The 17,544-nt window shown below is 53.2% G+C and overlaps 1 protein-coding gene across 1 annotated transcript; it reads right to left on the bottom strand.

Annotated features, from left to right (window-relative positions):
- Window positions 1-492: 492 nt before the first annotated feature.
- On the bottom strand, window positions 493-7,660 carry IGSF8 (immunoglobulin superfamily member 8). The gene is made up of 7 exons (XM_027528784.1): window positions 7,372-7,660; window positions 3,977-4,354; window positions 2,716-3,177; window positions 1,991-2,398; window positions 1,360-1,773; window positions 897-1,027; window positions 493-750 (listed from the first exon to the last, which is right to left on the bottom strand). The coding sequence occupies exons 1-6, from the start codon at window positions 7,424-7,426 to the stop codon at window positions 912-914; spliced, it is 1,833 nt and encodes a 610-aa protein (XP_027384585.1). The 5' UTR covers window positions 7,427-7,660; the 3' UTR covers window positions 493-750; window positions 897-911.
- Window positions 7,661-17,544: the final 9,884 nt, after the last annotated feature.

Raw genomic sequence — 17,544 nt, 5'->3', positions numbered from 1 at the left:
TCCTCCCACCACCCAGGCGGCTGTGTTCTGGGGCTTCCATTCTGCTGCTGTCAGACCAAACAATGAAGATCAGGAGGGAAAGGCTGAGGCCCCAGGGCCTGGAGGGGAGGAGTCAGGTCCAAGATTAGCCTGATCAAGAGACTGAGATTGTAGAGTAGCTCGGGAACTCAGAAAGGGGGGCACTGGGCCCTGGAAGCCCCTACCCAGCAACCTGGGAGAAGTCTGAGGCAAGGTTGTGCTCAGCTGGAACTCACCCACCTTCCTCCCTCCCCGCCCCAAGCAAGAATCCCAACAGGAATCGGCTCTGCACTGACAGCTCGGACAGCAGATGGGACCCAGGTGTCCCCTCCTGGGGTGGGTGGCATGGCCCACGGAGGCCAGATGGTGTTTGTAGGGGGAAGAGCAGCCTGGGTTGTCCAGAAGAGGCTGTCAGCCCCCAGCAGTCTCCCTGCCACCCGCCCCAGCCCCCACGGCAGGGAAGACACAGCCAGCCCGGATTTTATAAAACAAGTTTATTCACATTTTAGAAAAACTAATTCTAGGACAGGGAACTGCCTCCCTTTGGGTTGGGTATGAGATCATGAAGAGAAGGCCAGAGGGACGAGCTTGGGAAGGAAGGCGTGGGGGGTGGGGGGCCACGTCCCCAGCTCTGGGTGGGTCGGTCAAATAAATTAAAGGAAGGGCAGGCAGAGGGAGAGGGTATTCAGACACCAGAGGCAGGCTTGCGGCTGGGCTGGAAGACAGTCACACCTGCAAGAACAGGAGAGCACGCGGCGAGGGGGCTAGGGAGAGCGTGACTCCCTCCTGGCCCTTGCCAGGGTCCTGCAGAGCTGAGAGCGGCTGGGTAGGGCCAGGGAGGACTGGGGAAGGCAGGGCTGGGGGTTCTCACCCCTCACCTGGGATGCGAGGAATCACCGTTTCCGCAGCCTCTTCATGAAACAGCAGGTGATGGAGCCGAGGATGGTGGCTCCGATGACTAGAGCAACCCCCGTGCCCACCAGCAAGGGCACAAACAGAGTGTCCAGGGCTGGGCGAGAGAGGATGGCTCTGTTCAGCCTGGGGTGTCCCTGCTCTCCACCCACAGTCCCACCCGTTTGCCAGCACCTTCTGTCAAGCTGTCCACACCACCTTCTCCCACACACACAGTCTTCTGCCAGCTCCCTGCCCTTTCTGCACTCAAGCCAGTACCCACCACCAGGACGCTGGAGCAGCTGGGTGGTGAACAGCCGAAAGCTGGACTTTTGGAGGAGAAAGAGGGACCAGAGGGACAGCTAGTGGGAGGATCAGATGCAAAGGAGAGAACAAGAGTGGGGGATGGGGGGAGGCCTGAGCAAGGAGGAGAGGGCGGGCGTCACTCACCATGCGTGTATGGGTAGACTGTGACAGGCCCCGAGCGGGCACTGCCCGCCTGGTACCAGCTGTAGTCAGCATGCTGCACCCAGGCGCTGGGGGCGCAGTGGTACACGCCTTCGTCCTCAGGCCCCAAGCCGTGCAGTCTCAGCCGATGGCTTCGGGGCCCCACCAGCTCCACGCTGACGGGACCTCCTCCAGGCCGGACCCCCAGCTCTGCCACACCGTCCTGGCCCACCCCGCCCACCAGTTGGGCAGGGGCAGAGCTCAGCTCCCCATCCTCCGGCCGCTCCACCCACCAGCTGGCAGCCAGCCGCAGCCCAGGGGGGCCGCCCCGCACGGAGATGTTGCAGAGCAGGGAAGCAGTCTCCCCGCGGTACACTGCGCCTCCCGCTAGCCAGGCCACGGCCTCCAGCACCACACCTGCACAACGAAGGTCAGAGGTGAAAGGTCAGGGCACATGGGGTTAGGACCACTGTCCAAGCGATCCCCCAGAAATTCAGTGTTCCCACAATCTTAGAAGAGGAGTGTGAGGCTGAGACATGGAGGCAGCTGATAGAGAGGGAGAGAGGCTCAGAAACGGAAGGGAAAGGTTCTACAGACCCTGAATCCTGTCCAGGGTCCAGCCTGCCCCGCTCACCTTCTTCTCGGACGTGCACGGGGAGGGGCCGGGAGCGAGCACTGGCGGCTTCTCGAAGCCGGGCCCCAGACCCTCGGACATAGGCTTTGGCTAGGCAGCGGTAGGTGCCCGCATCCGCAGGCCGGGCAGCCTCCAGCCGTAGCCGGTAGGTTCGGGAGGCCACCTTTTCCATGGCAATGTGCCGGCCCTCGTAGCCAGGGCCCAGGCTGCCCACTCCCTCCGTGTCCAACTGGGCCACCAGGCGGCCGGGCCCAGGTGCCCCTGCGGGTGCCATCTCCCAGCCCACGGAGTACGCGGCATGACGGCCCGGTGGGGGCAGGGCCCCTGACACATTGCACAGCAGCTCCAACGGCTCCCCTGGGCCGACCCGACGCTCACCAGGCCCCACTGTCACTGCCAGCTGGCTGGCTGAAACACAGGCGGGGGAGGGGTGTCAAGGAGCCAGGAGAGGGCACAGAGCACCTGTCCTTCCTTGACAACAGGCAACTGCCCCCCATCTCCCCCACCCCGGGGTCTGGCTCTCACCCTCAGCCGTGGCTCTCCCATCTCCACACCCATTTCTGAGCAGAGAAAACCCATCACGGGTACAGATGCTAACGGGAAGCAATGCTAACGAGACTGCTCACTTGAGGGAACGGGGGCTCCCAGGTCTTGGAATTATGGTCCTCTAGTGTCCCTGAGGTACTCTGGCTCCCAGCTAGCACTGGGGGACCCCGGGCACTCACACAGTGTCTGAACATCCACGTGCGCCAGCACAGCCCTCTTCTCTGCGATCTGGGCCCAGCTGCCATCAGGATCCTGAATCCACTCGGTGGCAGTGCAGTGGTAGGTGCCTGCATCATCCGCCTGGGCACCGCCCAGCACCATGCGGTACCGCTCGGGCCCCTCCTTGCCCAGTCGAAGCTCCCCGGCTGCCAGTCGAGCGGCATAGGGAGCTCCAGCGTCCACCGCCAGGTCGGGCCGGAGCCCCACCACTTCCTGCAGAGTCGCTCGCCCCACAGGCGCCTCGGGCACGGCTCGCCCAAAGGACACGGCCAGGTGTGTGTGCTTCTGCGTGCTCGTCCTCGCCAGGCAGCCCAGTGCCAGCTCCTGCCCCTCATGCACTGTGAGGCGAGGGGGTGAAGTCGGGGCCTGGCGGCCTCGGGGCCCCGGGGGGCTAGCAGACACCTGCAGCGTGTCTGGAAGAACTGGAGAGAGCAGGTGGAGTGAGGGGGTGCTGTTGACCTGTGTGAGCTATTTTCCACGTACAACTTATTTCCCTAAATAGACCATGAGATCCTAGGAGGCAGAGACTTCGTGTTGTATCATTCCTCTGTAACCAAGTGGTGCCAAGCACAGTGCTGGGCACACAGCAGGCACTCAATAAATACTTGCTGAGTTTCATAGAACCAGCTCATCGCCTACTCACCCTTATGTTTGAGAGTGACCCCTGTTTGAAATACTCAGCAAAGTGGCTCTGTCTTCCTTCCCGGAAGACAAAGAAACTTAAGATAGCAAGAATGTCACGTGGTCTCCCTCCTCCTACCCTGCCTCTACTTTCCCCACTCCTCCCCCAGATCTGGATCCTGAAATCTCCAGGAATGGAGTCTGTTCACCCTATGGGGCTCCCCTACCCTCCAGGGAATGGAAAGCTTTAGGACACTTCCCCTTCTCCCAGGAAGCCGCTTGGTAAAGTAAGAGCTGTGCTGTGCTTAGTCACTCAGCTGTGTCTGACCCTGTGTGACCCCAAGGACTGTAGCCCGCCAGGCTCCTCTGTCCATGAGGATTCTCCAGGCAAGAAGACTGGAGTCGGTTGCCATGCTCTCCTCAATAAGAGCTGTGGCCTGGAATGAAGAGTTCTGGGTTAGAGTCCCAGACCAGTCACTAATTTGCACAAAGTCAAATTAGGGGACCTCCTTGGACCTCAAGTCCCTCTTGAGTTTTGGGCCGGCCCTGACTTCCTGCCTTTTGGGAGAGAGTGGCCCCACCCCTCTCAGGGCCCAGTACCTCTCAGTTCCACTTTGCCGCTGTAGCTGCCCAGGTAGCGGGCATCAGTGGAGGGTGTGTAGCATTCGTAAATGCCAGCATCCTGGGCCTGCAGGCGGGAGATCCTGAGCACCGCGGCATCGCCCTGCAGACGCTGCACCTGGACCTCACCGGCGGCCACTCGGGGCCCAAAGATGGCGTAGGAGAACCGGGGGTCCCTGGTGCTGACGATGCCCAGGGCGGCCTCTGGGGCCTCGGGCCTGTACAGGAACCACTCGAAGTCCTGCTGGGCAGAGCCCTCATAGCCACTGACATTGCAGGAGATGGAGATGGCGGTGCCAGCCACACGGTACAGGGGCCCCTGAGGGACCAGCACTTCCCGGGCACAGCACCCAATTCCTACGGGGAAGGACGGAGTTAGGCACGCCCGGGTCCTCACTGCATCCCCCCAGCACCTGCATCATCCTTGCTGCCTGCTTGTGAAAGGAAAGGAAACCTGAGCACACTTGGTGTACAGCTTGGGCCCATTCTAAGAACCTCAGAATGTACAGGAAAGGATGCTGGGAGGCAATCCTTTTGGGTCTCAAGGAGGTGGTGGGAGAGAGCCCGGTTAGCCTCAGAACCCAGAATCATCCCTGTTCCTGGCAGGCCAGAAGCAGAGCAGCCAAGTGCAGAAAGGAGTGTATCTGCTTTCTGATTTAACCATTCCTTGATTCCAGCCGTACCCTCCCCTTGTTACCCCACTCTCCTGTCTGCGGACCAGGTAAGTCTTCTGAGACCACATGTCCCCCTCCTTTGTTTAAAAGGAGCTGGAAAAACTTTGATCAGAAGGGCTGGTTGGCCCAGCTGTGTCACCTGGGCCAGGGGACTCCAGACAATGGAGCCACTGGCCCGGGCAGGAGAGGGTACAGGCCCAGTCAGTTCTCACCACAGCATCCCTCCCCGGTCTCCAGCTGTGTCATGAGCTCACTGCTTCTCCGCCCCCTGGGGCTGCCGAGGCAGCTGAGGCTCACGGGGCAAGAACCAGCCTCTGCCCTGGGCTCTGGGGGCAGAGGCTCCCCTCCCCCACCAGTGCCTGCCAACCTTCCCCAAGGCCCAGCTGACACACAATCCTCCCCCCACCCCACCCCACCACTCCCTAAACAAAAGCCTTAATTTGCATATAGTGTGCATTCATTTACATACTGCTCCCTTTCCGTAGGGAGGCTGTAACCACCACCACCCGGTCCCCCACCCGCCCTCATGGTTGTCCCCTCCCATCTTTCTCTCCTCAGAGAGGCCAAAACTCTTCTTCACCCCACGCTCACCCCTAGCCTGCCCTCAAAGGGTAGCCTTGTGGCCTTGGAGGGTTCAGCTTCTTCTTCTGTCTTTCCACAGCCCCAAATCACAGAATCTCAGGACACAAGGAGGGCTGGGTCAACTCTCTACCTCCATCTTACAGATGAGAAAGGTAAGGTACGAGAAGTAGAATGTCTTGGCCAAGTTCCTACTCTCCTTGGCTGGCCTCCCCATGCCCCTGTAGAGGGACAAAGGCAGGGAGGTAAATGGGGACATACAAGGGGAGGCCTGAGGGCAATGGCCTCACCAAGCAGAGCATCACTCCAGGGACAGACCCCAACCTTTCTGCAGGGGCGGGAGGAAAACACCTAGTCTGTGGTCACTGTCCTCCGGAAGCCCTCCCCATAACTCTGTCTTCTCCCTGCGGCTGAGTCATGGGGAGACCTGGTGGTCACTCGGTTAGAGCACAGGCTGGAAGTCCGGAAGCCGAGTTCCAGCCCCATGCCCATCCCCAGCTGTACTGTGTGGACTAGCCCCGTCCACGCTACACTGGAGGAGAACTAGGAGCTTCTTCCACTTTAACAGGGAGAGAGCCTATGACTCAGAAGGGCCCTGCCCCAGGGCGTTTCATAATCAGCGTGTTGGAGCTGACACCTTCGCTGGCCTCAGGGCAGACTCTGCTTAGGAGGGCCGCCTCCCATCTTCCTGGCTCCACAACTGCTGATGCTTGGAGATCCCCATGGGAAAGTCACCCTCACCGCCTTGGGAAACCAGCTGCCAGGCAGCTTTCTCCACAGCCAGGCCCCCTTCTCTGGGTTAGCAGAAAAAGAAAGGAGAGCAAAGAGACCTGCTTCAGGTCTCTGGTGTGTGTTCAAATCCAAGCCCCAACACTCACTCAATGTGTTCTCCGGGGCAAGTTATTTCATTTTCCTCACCTTCAATGTGAGAGTAAGTGCCCACATCCAGGGCACTCAGATCCCACAGACTCTCTAATCTTTCTGCGCCACACTTACCCTGGGCTCCTCTCTGCGCCACGCTGCCCACTGGGGAAAAGAGGCCCAGTGCTAGGTAACCAGGGCCCACAGCTCCCTGCTCTGTATGGCCCTGCCTAGGGCCCCAAGGAGAGGACTCATTCTAATCCCACAGGGCCCGGGGACCTATGCAGTATAGGGAGGCCGCTTGGCTCTGAGATGGAGCGCTGGTCTAGAAACAGGCTGCTGGGGCTACGTCAGCCTCTGCTTTAACTATGACAGCTCCGAATCCGGGCACCAAAGCCACCCCCTCACAGCCCTGTGTTCTGATTTCAAGGGTTGCAGTCTCCTGAGTCTGTGTAGGCAGTCACCATCCGATCCTCCTCCCCAGGCCAGCCCCACAGGGAGCCCTCCAGTTCACACCCAGAACATTTCCACTGTCACTGCCCTCATGCAGCCATGCAGGAGTGGTCCAGACAGCCCAGCGTCAACACCCACCACAAGAGACACGGGGTGCTTGGGGACCTCAGCATCAGTCTCCAGGGAGCCCGGTTTCTCCTGAGGCAGGGAGGCTGGGACTAAGGGGGTGTGACAGCTGGTGGGAGGCTACAGAGATAAGTGCTATCTGAGAGACCCGGCCCAGGATGAGGCTGACTCGTCAGATAATGAAGTTGGGGAGGGGGGTGCAATTAGGGGAGACTTACTTCAAAAGATCGTGGGGCAGAACGGGCCCCTGGGCCTCCAGCCAACTCGGGCGATTATGAAGATGGCCAGGCACTGCCCACGCAGGGCGAGTACCTAAGGCCGGGCCTGAAGCTGAGTGTGAGGCAGACAGGAGTCGCAGCGCCCCCCGACCTGAGCGTGCCAGCAGGGAAGCGGGACCCGGCCCCCGGAGGCCTGGCGGTCCCTGGGGACCGCACTTTGGTGGGTCTTCACTGTGTCCCAGCCTAGGGCCTAGAACCGGGGTGCCTCATCCCAACCCCAAGCCTGGCTAGGCCGGCGGCCACAGAGGGCAGCTGGACGCCAGGCCCGGGAAGGCTGGAGGCGCCGCTGAGGGAGAAGGGGCTACCAGGAGCTCCGAAATGCTGGGGAGACGACAGGGCTGAACAACAGATAGCAGGCACCTGCCGGGCGGGGCTGGGAACCGGGGCGGGGGGCCGGGCTTACCCAGCATTAACAGCAGCAGCGGCGGCGGCGGCAACTTGGGACCGAGGGCGCCCATCCTGCACAGCTGACTCTAGGAAGGCTCTGGGGGGCGGCGCGGGCTCTGGGTGACCAGGGGTTCGGGGGGCGCATGCCCGGGTGGGGGTCACGAAGCGGAGCTGCGAGGCGTGGGTGCGCGGAGCGGAGCTGAGCTAAGCGGGAGCTGCCAAGTCCCCGCCCTCTTCCCTCCTCCCTCTTCCCTCCTCCTCGCCACCTCCTACTGCTTTCCCTCCCGCCTAGGCTACTAGGAAGTCCGTTCCCGCCCCGCCTGGCCCCGACCCCTCCCAGCCTTGCCCAGGCCCCGCCCCGGCCCTAGGCTGCTGGCCCCAGTCTGGCCCCGCCCCGATGCCCAACTCCGCCCCAGGCCCTTCCAACCCTGGCCCTGCTCAGGTTCCCGGGTTTGTCCCGACAGGGTCCTGGACCTTGGCCCCGGCTCCGCCTGCGCCAGTCTCCGCCCCGACCTCAGCCCAGGCCCAGCCCGGCAGCGGCTCGGGTACTGGGCTCCGCCCAGACCCCGGCCCAGGCCCGCCCCCCTCAGCCCTAGCTCCGCCCCGACCCCAGTCCGCGGGCGGGAGGCACAGGAGCTTGGCCAAGTCCCCACAAGCTCCGCAGAGTGCACGGTGCCCTGCACCGTCTTGCTTTTCTCTGAGAGTTAGATGCTAGGGCCCTGGGATGGGCGAAGTGACTGTGCCTTCGCATTTAGAACCTGGCTATTTGCTCTGGACCTCTAGGCCTCGCCGCAAATCCTGCTGAAACGGGAAAGGGCGGGATCTAGACGTTGAGGAACTAGGAGGATCTGAACTGAAGGGCACTACCGGCTCCACAGGGTCACTGAAGACCTGTTTGCCACCCCCTGGGGGCAGAACAAGAGGAAGAGAGTTAGGAGGCTGGGCCGTCTGGGTGCCGTCACTTCCTGGCTGGCAATCCTGGTCAAGTAGCTTAATTTAACATCCTTCCACTTTTCTTATTGGCAAATTGAAATGAATGATATCCACCCCAAAGGATTTTTGTGACAACTGAGATAATGTACAGAAGGTGTCTGGCACAGAATACACTAAATATGAGATGCTGCTGCTGCTGCTAAGGCACTTCAGTCGTGTCCGACTCTGCGACCCCATGGACGGCAGCCCACCAGGCTCCCCCCGTCCCTGGGATTCTACAGGGAAGAACACTGAAGTGGGTTGCCATTTCCTTCTCCTATGAAAATGAAAAGTGAAAGTGAAGTCGCTCAGTCATGTCTGACTCTTCGTGACCCCATGGACTGCAGCCTACCAGGCTCCTCGGTCCATGGGATTTTCCAGGCAAGAGTACTGGAGTGGGGTGCCATTGCCTTCTCCAATGCATGAAAGTGAAAAGTGAAAGTGAAGTCACTCAGTCATGTCTGACTCTTCCTGACCCCATGGACTGCAGCCTACCAGGCTCCTCGGTCTATGGGATTTTCCAGGCGAGAGTACTGGAGTGGGGTGCCATTGCCTTCTCCAATGTATGAAAGTGAAAAGTGAAAGTGAAGTCGCTCAGTCCTGTCTGACTCTTCGTGACCCCATGGACTGCAGCCTACCAGGCTCCTCGGTCCATGGGATTTTCCAGGCGAGAGTACTGGAGTGGGGTGCCATTGCCTTCTCCGAAATAGGAGATGGGGGAGGGGTAAATTATTTAAAACGTTTGCTAAGAGATTTAGTTCAGACCTAAAGAGGGGGTGATCCTGGGGTTTAGGTGAAGGAGTCTCTAGTTCCAGTGAGGAGAAATGGGTGCTGGAGAAGACTCTTGAGAGACCCTTGGACAGCAAGGAGATCAAACCAGTCAATCCTAGAGGAAATCAACCCTGAATATTCATTGGAAGGACTGATGCTGAAGCTGACACTCCAATACTTTGGCCACCTGATGCGAAGAGCTGACTTATTGAAAAAGACCCCGATGCTGGGAAAGATGGAGGGCAGGAGAAGGGGGCAACAGAAGGGGGCAGGAGATGGTTAGATGGCATCATCAACTCAATGGGAATAAGTCTGAACAAACTCTGGAAGATAATGAAGGACAGGGAAGCCTGGCACACTGCAGGTGCATGGAATTGCAAAGAGTCAGACTCAACTGAGCGACTGAACAACAATTACTGCACTGGGAGGGGTGGAGCCTGCCCAGAGGTGGGAGAGTGGGAAAGTCATCTTTCCCAGGTACTCTGTCTTTCTCTGCGGTGGAGAATGTGGGAAGTGGGGAGAAACAGGAAGGGTGGGGCCAGACCAGGAAAAGGGACAACCAGGCCTGCTAAGCTAAGGCTGTCAGAGTGGCCGTCCATGGCCGGTGACCCCAAAGCTCATCTAACACCTTCATCCTCAAACTTTCATCTGTTCCCACTCATTCCCCTCAACCCTTCCTTTCACTCCTTACTCCCTTTTACAGAGGAGGAAATGGAGGCCCAGAGAGGGGAAGTGGCACAGGCCAGACAACCTTCCATGATTTTGTCTTCTCAGAGTTTGGCACAGAGTCTAGATCAGAGGAGGTGCTCAGTTGAAGCCACATCAGGAACCCTAGAGAGACTGGAGAAATTCTGAGGCAGAATCCTGGGGACCACTGAGGGAACCAGAGGTCCAGCCCTCCGCTCTCAGTACTTCCAGTTCTGCCCCAAGAATAGGGCAGCAGGGTGCCTTTTCCCTCACACTTTATCATATCTACAGCCTGATATCTCCAGACTGATTTTATCTAAATGCATCCACAGGCCAGATTGAGTTATGTGAAAACTGAAATGTGTCGGGAAGCTTTTGGAGAAAAGCCACACTCCCTTTATTTGGGAGTGGAGTGGACATGAAGCCTTTCTGGTGCTTGAGAGATGAGAGATGTTGCCAAACATCATTATCATCATAGATGCAATTTATGGGACGTGTTGATCTTAAAGATAACAAGGTCTGAAGCTACAAAAATGAGTTTATCCAGGAATAGCAGAGGAATTACAATTCAAGAGACACAAACTATGCTGAACCATAGGCATGCTGGAGAAGACAAAGAGAAGCTGAGCTTTCGTAAGAAAGAGCTTTCATTTTAAGGAGGAAACTAGAGGGCAGATTTCTTTTTCATTTTCTGCAAGTGGTGAACAGCTTGTCATTGCTGAGTCAGAAGGAAACCGTTTTTCCTGTTTGGGTGGGATCTGTAAGCTATAGTGAGTGTTATGTGTGTAAGAGCCCTCTCTTCGTGGCTTCCTGACTCCATTTGGACTTAGGTTTCCTTTGTTCATTTTCACATTTTCCCCTTTCGACCAAAATATTTCCTTGAAAGTGTCGTGTTGAGTCAACATTCTATTTGGTGCTTTGTTTCTGCAGAGGTTGGACAGGCAACAGTTGCAAAATTTTTAAATTATACAAAGCAAAATTAAAAGTGGCTTTGTCTGTATGATGCTTTTAAATCATGACCATAAAGTAGTCAACTGACGAGCAAGTATACTTCTTCCCTATCTTGTATAGTTGAGTTTCTCCTTCTCCAGAGGCATTTATCCATGGGCAACAGGTGGTATCTGCTAATGCCTCCTTGTTTGGAGTCAAGGCTATTGATTGTCTACAACTACTTTAGCCAGGAATTCAAGTGATCATTGTTAGGCTGCAGAAGCAGCTAGCTCTCCTAACATTAGAAAGTGAAAGTGAAAGTGAAGTCGCTCAGTCGTGTCCGACTCTTTGCGACCCCGTGGACTGTAGTCTACCAGGCTCCTCTGTCCATGGGATTTTCCAGGCAATAGTCCTGGAGTGGATTGCCATTTCCTTCTCCAGGGGATCTTCCCAACCCAGGGATCAAACCCAGGTCTCCCACATTGTAGACAGATGCTTGACCGTCTGAGCCACCAGGGAAGTCCTCCTAACATTAGGGAGAGATTTATATTCATATACTCATTGGCGTTTTGACCCAAGAGGGATAGGCTCTTGCTAAGGAGGTGGGCCCTGAGTCGTGTATGGCCCACGTAGCTTCCACTGGAGATGCTTATGAAGGTTTAATGGGAAAAATCAGTAGGAAGCTTCAGATTCATTATAGATATTAAGAGGGATGATTAAATATCCCAATAAACTCTGGCCTCCCATTTACCAGCTGTCCAAATATTCACAGACTCATTGAGAGTTTCATTTACTACAGACAAAGCTAAAGGCAGGTGGTGCACATAAACTTATTAATAATGCCAATAACTGGAATTTGTCAATTGTTCTTTTAGAGCCAAGAGTCAGTGTGTTTGGGGGATATTTAGGGAGAAACCATTCTGTTCTGTAGATTTCATCACTAAAGGCTGCAAACAAAGGGGGTTTATTTTGTTACAGCAATCAGACTTAAGATAATACTAGAAGGTCACCACTGTCATGGACATATTGAGGTTTCTGGTACAAATCTAACTAACAATTAGAAAGCTTTTCCTCTTTGGCAATGGATTGGGACATATGGGTAAGAGCATTGTCTTTCCAAGAAAGAGAGGGAGAAGATAAGGCAAGAAGTAACAGTAGGGGAAAGATGTACAGGCTGGGCATATTGGGAAAGCTGTTTCCTTCATCTATTATACACTTCAATTCTTGGAAATCTTTACCTTTAGGTCACCAGTTGGGGTGTAGGTCCAGTTGGGGTTTGGTGCTTTCTTTAGATGTCACACATGGATCCAAGAGCCTATTCCTTGGGAGTTTCATGGCCCAAGGGTTGGTTAACAGTACTTGATTGTGGCCTTTCCAGTGGGGTTGAAGAGAGTCTTTCTGGAGATGTCTTTTCCAGTAGACAAGTTCTCCAGGTTGTAAAGTGTGGTGCTTAAGGTCTTCATGCCCCAGGAGCATGCCGTGATTGTTTTAATATATGGTTAAATATAGTTTGTGGTTTCCAAAAGGAGTGTCCCTAAGGTTCAGAAGAACCAATGGCAATGCTTTTGGCCAGGGGTCTCTACAATTTTTTTTTTTTTTATTGGCTGTGCTGGGACTTCATTGCTGCATGGGCTTTCTCTACTTGTGGCCAATGGGGGCTACTGTCTGGCTGCAGGGCCCGGGCTTCTCATTGCGGTGGCTTCTTGTTGCAGAGCAAGGGCTCTAGGGTGTTCGGGCTTGGTAGTGCTCCCGGGCTCTGGAGCACAGGCTCAGTAGTTGTGGTGCACAGGCTTAGCTGCTTTGCAGAATGTGGGATTCTCCCAGACCAGGGATCACACCCATGTCTCCTGCATTGGCAGGAGGGGAGCCACCTATTGGTTTTTTTTTTTTTTTTATTTTTAAAAATTTATTTATTTTTGGCTGTGCTGGGTCTTCATTGCTGTGTGGGCTTTTCTCTAGTTCCGGGGGCTACTCTAGTTGCGATGCGTGGGCTTCTCATTGCGATGGTTTCTCTAGCTGCAGAGCTCTGGGGCGAGAGGGCTTCAATAGTTGTGGCGCACGGGCTTAGTTGCTCCTTGGTATGTGGGATCTTCCCGGACCAGGGATCAAACCTGTGTCTCCTGCATTGGCAGGCAGTTTCTTTACCACTGAGCCACCAGGGAAGCCCCTCCTATTGGGTTCTGATGATGCCGTTGGTGCATTTGACTAGTCCTGAAGACTGGGGATGATAAGTTTAGTGAAAATGCTGCAGAACTGGTCAAACAGCACAGACTCCTTGTTGCACTTGACCAGTAAAGTGAGTTCCTAGTACTAGGAAGTTTGTGGGTGGTTCCCTCAGGTAGGAATGATCTTTTCCAATAGGATCTTAGCCACTGAGGAGTCAGAAGTTTATCTACATGGGAAAGCTTCAGTCCAATAAGAAAACACGCAAACCATTGCCAAGACATATTTACACCTGTGAGATTAGGGTAGCGGTATGAAATCCATTTGCCAAATCTCAAATGGTCCATCAGGCAATTTAAAGTGCCTACAAGCAGTGAGGACATGTTTTTCCTGGATTGTATTTTAGGAATAAACATCAGCCCTGAATCCAACATCTTCCTAGGCAATGCTGCATAATATTGCTCTGATATCATCTGCTAAGAATTCATTACTTGGGAAAGCAACATTAAAGCCTGCCTACTGGTATTAAAATTCACAATATGTAACACTTTAAACAGCATGTCAACCTGCTCCTTCACTTTGTCATCAGTTGGCTGTTTAAGCATTTTTGATTCAATTTTTTGACTTGTTAAAGTTTGTTAGAGTACCCCACTTCTTGAAATGGTTTAGCATTCTGAAGCAGGGGCTGTTTAATAGTAGCTCCAGTAGAAATTCATTTCCAGTCTGGAGAAGGGTTGGGGAAAGCCCCTGTGTTTTCTTAAGTCCCATCACTGGAATGTAGGAAGACACTGGAAAGATTGGTTGGGTGACTGAAGACTCCTGAAGTGTTTATAGCAGTTTTTTTTCAATGTCCTGGCTTCTTACAATAATGACAGGCCAGGAGGATTTTTACTTAAAGGCCTCCATCTGTTGAAGCTGGAGATTAAGGGTTTTAATGGTCTTTCTCTTAATATGATCATCTAGGGTGCAGGCTAATCGGTTTGCCAATTTACGTCTGGAATAGACACGGTTTCCTGTTCTGTTCTGGTTCACGTCACCGAGAGAGAAAGGTCCTGGTTTAGCCTACTGATGAACACGGAGTTGAAGGCTACCCAAATGGATTCAACATCCAGAGGTAGATCAAAAATCTTAAAAACATTTGGTGTTGACTCTAAAGAGGGGCTTCCGTGGTAGCTCAGATGATAAAGAATCCTCCTGCAATGCAGGAAACCTGACTTCTGTCTCTGGGTAGGGAAGATCCCCTGGAGAAGGAAGTGGCAATCCACACCAGTATTCTTGCCTGGGAAATCCCATGGACAGAGGAGCTTGGTCTACTGTAGCTTGGAGCTACAGTCCATGGGATGGCAGAGTCGGACATGACTTAGCAACCAACACTTTCACAAAGATGTGCATAGATTCATTGGTTTCTGAGTGTAAGCCTGAGTCTTATTCCAGTTAACAAGTTTGGGGGGTTGCCAAGTGAAGTCATCTAGCAACTGGTGAGTGTGATTCTATGAGGCAGGGGGTAGGTCTCTCTTTCGCAGCTCTAGAGCTTTTTCGGGGTTATTCCAATTAGCTGTGTTCGTTTAGTGTTGGGCTTGGCCTTTGCCAACAAGCACGTGAACTAGCTGGCATAAATCTGAGGAACCTGATTGGTAAGTCCAGATAACTGTATTAAATACCTCTGCAAAATCTATAAGGATCTTCAGTAGCTCTAAGAAAATCCTTGACTATGGCTGTAGTTGGGCCTTAGTCTAGAAGACATGAGAAATTAGGGGCTAAGCATTGGGACCCTCAGAGGGACTGATTTTAAAAGAGCAGGTTCTAAGAGGTTCTGATGAGGAGAAAGTAAGAAAGAGTGAGGCTTGGAGTAAAAGGGAAATTCAGTGACAGGGTTGGAATGAGGATGTGGTGGGTACAAAGGAAGTGGGGTACATGCAGAAGAGGAAGCGGACGGAGTCTTCCAATGCCTTTTAATCTTCCTGTGATGGTTTATTCACCTCAGTCAGTGTAGAAAGGTTATTTTGTAAAGCTTCAAGATGTCAGTTGAGGACTTTCCTGGTGATCCAGTGGTTAAGAATCCACCTGTCAATGCTGGGGACACAAGTTTGATCCCTGGTTGGGGAAGATCCCACATACTCTGGGGCAACTAACCCCATGCACCACAACTACTGAGCCAGTGTGCCCTAGAGCCTATGCTCTGCAACGAGGCAAGCCACCGGAATGAGAAGCTGGTGCACCTCAACCAGAAAGTAGCCCCTGCTCGCCACAACTAGCCCCCATGAGCTGCAACGAAGACCCAGTGCAGCCTAAATAAATAAATAAGTGTCAACTGAGATAAGCATGCCATTCAGTTTGCTGTATTTTTTTTTCTTTTTTCTTTTTTTTTTCAGTTTGCTGTATTTTGGAGCCACAATCCTCAAGTTTTGTTCTGAGAGAAACAAACTGGGGAGACTGAAGCTTTGCCACCATGGCCATTGAAGTTCTAAATTATCATTGGTTAGGTCAGTCCCTTAGATTAAAAATGCATACACGGAGGGACCATAGTTTTTAAACCCAGAAGGGGCCAGGGTCCCAAAGGAAGGGCCATCCTCAGAGTGTTTAGAGGACTGGGATCCCATAATCTTTTTAAAAGTTCAGGGGAAAAAAAAAAGAAAGAAAAAGTACTCACCAAAAGGACAAAAAAACAGATCCTGAATGAAGTCAGAGAATTCAACCAAAAAGAGGGAGCTCAAATTTTAGAAGAAACGCGTGAACCACAAGGAAGAAGGCAGCTCACAGGAGCAGAGAGCACACTGTTCTAGGGGGCTCATCTCCTTTGGGTCCCTTAATGGGCGCTGTGAAATTTTGACCTTAAAAATGAAACATCAAAAGTGTGCGAGTTGCTCAGCCGTATTGGACTCTGCGACCCCGTGGACCGTAGCCCATCAGGCTCCTCTGTCCATGGAATTCTCCAGGCAAGAATACTGGAGTGGGTTGCCATTTCCTTCCCCATGAAATAGCAAGGTCTTAAGCTAATCAAATTAACTTTATCCATGAATAGCACAGGAATTGCAGTTCGGGTCATGCAAACTATGATGAACCACCGGCAAATCCAAAGAGCCAAAGGGAAACTTAAGTTTTACTAGGTTTTGGGAAGAAATGGAGGGCTTCCCAGGTGGCTCAGTGGGTAAAGAATCCAGCCGCAATGCAGGAGATGCAGGAGACTTAAGTTCGATCCCTGAGTCTGGGTCGGGAAGATCCCCTGGAGGAGGATATAGCAACCACTCCAGTATTCTTGCCTGGAGAATCCCATGGACAGAGGAGTCTGGCAAGCTGAGGTCCATAGGCTTGCAAAGAGCTGGACATGGACGCGACTGAGCATGCACACACACAGGAAGAAATCACAGGGGAGGAAGAGGCTGTGGGCAGGGGATTTTTATTGGCTCCAAGCAGTGGACAGCTTGTTGCTGAGTCAAAAGGAAGACTTCCTTCTTGGTGCTGGGGTCTGTAAGCTGTGGTGAGCGATGAATGCATGAGAGCTCTCCCTTCATGGCATCCCGATTCCATTTTGATTCAGGTTTCCTTTGCTCATTTTCACAGATGCCTGCACACTAAGGCCCTTTTGGATATTACTTACAGCCTTTACAGAATGTTGTGGCAGATGGTGTCATTTAACAGATGAGACACCTGAGGTCCAGAGGGGTTAAGCATTTTGCCCTAGGCCGCACAGCTTTTAAGTGGCTAAGTTGTAACAAGTTCGGGCCTATCTGTCCAAAAGCCCCAGGCAGTGACCATGGTTGCTACTGCTGCTGTTTTTCCCACTGATCTAGGAGTGGTCATTTTTTATGAAGTCTACCGAAAGAGGAATTGACTGCTCCCTAAGTGGAAGAATCACGAGGGTATAGAATTGAACAGGTTAAAATTTAGGCTTAAGCAACAGAGATATCTGGAGAAGGCAATGGCACCCCACTCCAGTACTCTTGCCTGGAAAATCCCATGGACGGAGGAGCCTGGTAGGCTGCAGTCCATGGGGTCACTAAGAGTTGGACACGACTGAGCAACTTCACTTTCATTTTTCATTTTCATGCATTGGAGAAGGAAATGGCAACCCACTCCAGTGTTCTTGCCTGGAGAATCCCAGGGACGGGGGAGCCTGGTGGGCTTCTATCTATGGGGTCGCACAGAGTCGGACACGACTGAAGCAACTTAGCAGCAGCAACAGATATATCAACAGCACCGAACTTTCATCTTATCTGAAACCTGTACATCCTTAGGACTTTTGACCTTTTTAAAGTCTCCCAAGTATTTTAAAACATTGACTTTTTAAAAGCTTACCAAAAAAATCTTCCCATACCCCACTGTCTTCCCAAGCCTCTCCATCCTATAAACTTTTCATTGAACAAATACCAATTGAAAATAGATAACTGTTAAGGACCTACTGTATAGCACAGGGAACTGTACTTAATACTCTGTAATGACCTAGATGGGGGAAAGAATCTAAAATAGAGTGGATATATGTATACTTATTCACTTGGATTGATTCACTTTGCTATATAGCAGAAACTAACACAACATTGTAAATCAACTATACTCTAATTGAATTTTTTTAATGGGCATGCTGTGGAAGCATACACACACACACACACACACAAATACCAGTTGGGCGACACTTCTTGCTGGGCACTGGAGAGCAGTGGTAAACAGG

This window comes from Bos indicus x Bos taurus, chromosome 3, assembly GCF_003369695.1.
Source record: "Bos indicus x Bos taurus breed Angus x Brahman F1 hybrid chromosome 3, Bos_hybrid_MaternalHap_v2.0, whole genome shotgun sequence".
Lineage (NCBI taxonomy): Eukaryota > Metazoa > Chordata > Mammalia > Artiodactyla > Bovidae > Bos > Bos indicus x Bos taurus.
This window is presented reverse-complemented; position numbering and strand designations above follow the sequence as displayed.